Source organism: Camelina sativa, chromosome 4 (assembly GCF_000633955.1).
Source record: "Camelina sativa cultivar DH55 chromosome 4, Cs, whole genome shotgun sequence".
NCBI lineage: Eukaryota > Viridiplantae > Streptophyta > Magnoliopsida > Brassicales > Brassicaceae > Camelina > Camelina sativa.
Genome location: NC_025688.1, coordinates 5,223,266 through 5,229,070, shown reverse-complemented (window position 1 = coordinate 5,229,070; position 5,805 = coordinate 5,223,266). Strand labels below are relative to the sequence as shown.

At 46.9% G+C, this 5,805-nt stretch overlaps 1 protein-coding gene across 1 annotated transcript; it reads left to right on the top strand.

The window, feature by feature from the left end:
- Positions 1,495 to 3,047, top strand: LOC104783548. The gene is made up of 2 exons (XM_010508692.1): positions 1,495 to 1,968; positions 2,568 to 3,047. Exons 1-2 carry the CDS (start codon positions 1,495 to 1,497, stop codon positions 3,045 to 3,047), a joined length of 954 nt encoding a protein of 317 aa, XP_010506994.1.

The window sequence follows — 5,805 nt, the reverse complement described above, 5'->3', positions numbered from 1 at the left end:
CGTCAAGCAATATTCGAGCTTGATAGAAATAGCGGTCACAGATACCCAACTTTGGAATTTGACTCAAAATGCAGGAGAGTCACTTCGCTCATATATAACAAAGTTCAAAGAAATTCAAGTCCAGATTCTGGGGCTCTCAGACTCAACTGCCTTGGCCGCTCTGAAGAATGGCCTCTGGCACGAGTCCCGCTTCCGAGAAGAGTTGACTGTGAATCGGTTTGCCACCATCCAGGATGCTCTCCATCGAGCTTCTGACTGGATAGTCGACGAAGAGGAAAAGGCGACAGCACTTCAGAAGCATAAAGCAATATCGAAGCCTCATTTTGAGGTGCCAGCCAAAAAGATACCTCCAGCAGCTCCGAAGTATGGGCCCGGAACCTTTGCGGTTGATAAGTCTCCACAGAAAGAATGCCCTAGGGGATCTCCTTCCAAGCCACCATTCTCGCCGCGCTCCAAAAGCGGAATACTTCCAAGCAACAAATGGGTGTGGGATGAAAACGCGTACTGCGAACTCCACAAGACTAATGGACACTCGACTCGGGATCGCAAGAAGTTGATGCACCTTCTCGCTGAGAAATTCATGTCCGGCAAGATGCCAAGCATGTCCATTGACGAGCTAGACCAAAAAACGGCGTCCGAGCTCGATGCGGATGTCCCTCCTCCAAAAAAGCCGAAGCAAGCGGATATGGATCCTGGACCCAAAAAACAAATAGACGTCATTATGGGGGGGCTCGCGTTTATTCTGCAACTCGATAACGGCAATCAAAGACCATCAATGCAAGCTCACTAATCCAGGGTCTAAACGGGCAAAGCTCACTCCGAGCGATCTACCTGAGATCACTTTTTCGGAGAAAGAAACAGAGGATCTAGATGCTCCTCACGATGATGCGCTTGTTATTTCACTCGATGTAGCGAACCACGAGGTATGCCGAATCCTGATTAACACTGGAAGCTCGGTAGACTTAATTTTCCTGAAGACTCTCACTAGGATGGGCATCGGAAAAGAGCACATCGCAGGACCTCCATCTCCACTAGTCTCGTTCACCAGCGAAAGATCAATGTCTCTAGGAACGATAACCTTACCTGTTTGTTAAGATGGTGGAGTTCACGGTTTTCGACCGACCTGCAGCCTACAACGCGATAATGGGGACGCCTTGGCTGTTCCAGATGAAGGCGGTCCCATCAATGTACCACCAGTACGTCAAGTTCCCAACTCCTCAAGGAGTTCGGGAAATTCTGGGAAGCCAGAGAGTGGCGAGAAGCTGCTACCTCGCAATCCATAAGCTCCTAATCCAATAGCAACCATAGCTGGAGGTCAACAAAAATCCAGTTCGTAAGCAGCTGCAAGGCGGCCTCACAGAAGCCGTCTTCATAAACCCAAAATTCCCGGATCTAGAAATCAAGATAAGGGCTGGTTTGGCAAGCGAGCTCCAAGCTAGTTTGATTTCTTTTCTCAAGGAAAACATTACGACCTTTGCCTGGTCAGTTGACGAGATGCAAGGGATAAAACCCGAAATAATTTCGCACGAGCTCAATGTAGATCTGACATTTAGAGCCGTGAAGCAGAAGCGATGGAAGCTCGGCCCCGAGCGGGCTGAAATTGTCAATAAGGAAGTGGAACGACTATTGAAGGCCGGACAAATACGCAAAGTGAAATATCCAGAGTGGCTCGCCAACACCGTGGTTGTCAAAAAGAAGAATGGGAAATCACGAGTCTGCGTTGACTTCACTGACCTCAATAAGGCGTGTCCTAAGGACTGTTTCCCTCTTCCTCACATTGATAGGCTAGTCGAATCCACTTCTGGGCACGAGCTAATGTCCTTTATGGATGCTTTCTCCGGATACAATCAGATTCTCGTGAACTCGGACGTTCAAGAAAAGACCGCTTTCATCACGGACCGCGGAACCTACTGCTACAAAGTGATGCCATTTGGCCTGAAGAATGATGGGGCGACCTACCAGCGATTGGTAAATCGGATGTTTGCGAAATAACTCGGGAAGACTATGGAAGTCTATATCGATGACATGTTGGTAAAGTCCATGGAGTCAAGCTCGCACTTCGCAAATCTAAGAGTTTGTTTCGAGATCTTAAATCAGTTCGGGATGAAACTTAATCCCATGAAGTGTACATTCACCGTTCCATCCGGAGAATTCTTAGGTTATATCGTAACCGAAAGAGGAATCAAAGCGAACCCAAGGCAGATAAACGCATTCCTGTCCATGAGTTCCCCAAAGACGCTGCGAGAATTACAATGCCTCAATGGACGGATAGCAGCACTCAACCACTTCATTTCTCGTTCAACGGACATATGCCTCCCATTTTATCAGTTATTAAAGAAAGGGGGAAGGCACTTCGCATGGGACGAGTAGTGCGAGGCGGTGTTCTCCCAGCTAAAAACTTACCTGTCCGAGCCACCAGTTCTTGCGAAGCCTGAGCTTCGTGAACCTCTCTTCCTCTATGTAGTCGTCTCCGCAAGCGCAATGAGCGGAGTTTTAGTTCGTGAAGAAAGGGGGGAGCAGAAGCCAATCTTTTACATCAGTAAGTCTTTCACCGGAGCCGAGTCCAGGTATCCGATGATGGAGAAATTGGCTCTAGCAGTAGTAATTTCAGCGAGGAAGTTGCGACCATACTTTCAGTCTCATTCGATTGTAGTCTTAACGATGCAACCGCTTGGACAGTCCTCCACAGCCCGAGCCAATCCGGTAGATTTGCGAAATGGTCAGTAGAGCTTAGTGAGTACGACATAGAGTTCCGAACTCAAATTTGCGCAAAAGCTCAAGTCCTCGCAGATTTCCTCATCAAACTCCCACTTGCTAGTTCGGTCGAGAATAATATCGATGTCCCATGGACCTTACATGTGGATGGTGCATCTTCCAAAACAGGTGCAGGAATTGGATTTCGTCTTGTTTCTCCTGCCGTCGAAGCAATCGAACAGTCGTTTCGCCTGGCTTTCAATGCATTCAACAATGAAGCTGAATACGAGTCTTTCTTAGCCAAACTCAGACTCGCTGTAGGAATTGGTGTGCGGAAACTACGAGCCTTTTGAGATTCGCAATTAGTTACCAACCAATTTCTAGGGGAGTACGAGACCAAGGGCGGACGCATGGCAGCCTACTTAGCTGCAGCCAAAGAATTGGCGGCAAAATTTGAAGATTTTGAAAACTCAGTCGCGGACGCCCTGGCATCACTAGCCTCGACCTCGGACCCAACAACCACAAGAATTATACCAGTAGAAGTTATTGAATACCCGAGCATAAGGTTAGAAAGTTGACTTGTCGTCACAAGGACGATGAAAAAGAAGATAGCCCTTGAAGAGGCAGTTCGCGCAATAGCTCCCATCCCCTCACCCGAAGTACTTTCTCAATCTACAATAGTCACACCTATCTCCGATGAGCATGAACCCAATTCCAAAGTCCAAACTCCGGAGATACTTCAGTATTCGTGCCCGAGTCCGATCCTCTTACCCGACGGGCTTCCAAAAAACACGAACACTAACAATTGGGGGGCAGGAGACTGGCGGAGTCCGATCTGGACTTACTTGAAACGAGGCGAACTCCCAGTTGACAAGTGGGCGGCTAGGAAACTTAAAATTGTTAGTGCACGGTATTGCATCTATAACGGGACACTCCTACGCCGGAGTATAGCAGGTCCCTATTTAACGTGTGTGGCTGGCGAGGAGCCCGTGACTCTCATGCAAACTGTTCATAACGGCCCCAACGGAAACCACTCCGGAGGACGGACATTGGCCTTCAAACTTAAACGGCAGGGATACTTTTGGCCCACCATGGTCGCTGACTACGAAGAATATGCCCGAACTTGTGAGAAATGTCAAAAGCATGCTCCTTCAATTCACCAACCTACCGAGCTCCTGTCCTCTGTGTCTGCACCTTACCCGTTCATGAGGTGTTCTATGGATATCATTGGCCCCTTACACCAAGGACCCGAGGGGGGGTTCAGTACGTATTAGCCCTTACTGATTACTTCTCTAAGTGGGTTGAAGCGGCGGCTTATGCCAAAGTGACAAGTGAGGAAGTGGAGCAGTTCGTGCTAAAGAGCATAATCTACCGGTACGGCGTTTTGCACGAAATCATGTTCGAAGGGTTTTGTGCCAAGTGGAAAATACGGCTTAGCAAGTCAACTCCTTTTTACCCGCAAGGGAACGAGCAAGCCGAAGCAATGAACAAGGTTATACTAGCAAATTTAAAAAAAAGAATGGATTCTCGCAAAGGGCGTTGGCCGAACGAACTACAAGGAGTACTCTGGGCAATCCGAACAACTCCCCAACGAGCTACAAATGAAACACCCTTCTCCTTGGTCTATGGAGTCGACGGCGTAGTCCCAGCCGATCTCGAGATACCCAGAGTTCACACAACCCTGAATCCACTTCGAGCTTCAGAGAATGAAGAGTTTATGCGAGACACACTGGATGTCATTAACGAGCATCAGGATCAAGCTTTGGTTCGGATGCAGAATTATCAAAATGTCATAGCTTGCTATTATAACTCCAAAGTCCGAGGTAGACCTCTCGCAGTCGGAGATCTAGTCTTGCGAAAAGTCTATGAGAACACCGAAGAGCCCAATGCTGGGAAGCTAGGAATCAACTGGGAAGGACCTTACAAAATCACTCGCGAAGTACGCAACGGAGTCTATCAGCTGGAAGATTCAAAGGGGAAACCAGTCTCAACGTCTTGGAACTCCTTGCACCTCAAACGTTTCTATAATTAGCTTGAGTAATCTTGTACCGAACTATGGTTGGCTTGATACTGATAACGGTACGTAGGCAGCCCACTTCGGGTCCAGCTATCCATTTTCAATAAAATCAAAAGTTTTCTTACTTTTTAACAATGGGTTAAAAGCCGAACTCTAACTTCGCAAAATTCAGTTAAAAGCCAAAGTTGAACTTCACAAAATTCAGTTAAAAGCCGAAGTCTAACTTCGCAAAATTCAGTTAAAACCGAAGTCTCACTTCGTAAATCACTAAAACCGATGTGTTTCTTTGTATTCAATAAAACCAAACTCTCACTTCGTAAATCAATAAAACCGAAGTCTCACTTCGTAAATCAACAAGACCGAAGTATTTCTTCGTATTTGATAAGACCGAAGTCTAACTTCGTATCAAGAAAATCCGGAGTAAACTTCGTGATGTTAGTGAAACTCAGAAAAACCGAGGTTTCCTTCGTATCTGAAGTCTTACTTCGTATCCAAAAGCTTAATAACGCCCAAATCTAATCAGAGAATCCGGAGTTAAACTTCGCAAATTCAGAATCAAAATCTCACTTCGTACTTTTAGATAAAAACGAAACTACGGCCCTACGAGTATCAACACAAATGCGAAATAATAATTCGGAATTTACGAGTTATAAAGGGCAAAAGAGATCTTGATTTTAAAGGAGATANAAGACGGACGATCTTTACTATGAGGCCGCGGAGAATGATAAAGCAGCTAAGAATAAACTGCACGAGGTCGAGCTCTGCAACCAACTTGTGGAGGCCGGCAACAGCTGCGAGATTGAGAGAGTGCGGAGGGAGGAGAGACAAGCGATGAGGCGAACCCTCTGTCCACTGATTGAGGAAGTCAAAGTTCACTTCGAGGAAAGGGAGACATTAGCTCCGGCCAAGATCCGAGCTGCTGAGATTAGGTCTAACTGAATGCTGGTTGAAGAGATCTCCAGAGGGGAGATACAATATATTGAGGCTGAGCTCGGTCTCTTGCGAGCGGACGAGGAGAAAGCTGACGAGGAGGTTTCAAAGGTAACTCTCCACGACTTTGATCCTTCTGCATTTTCTGGCCTCTTGGTGGACAT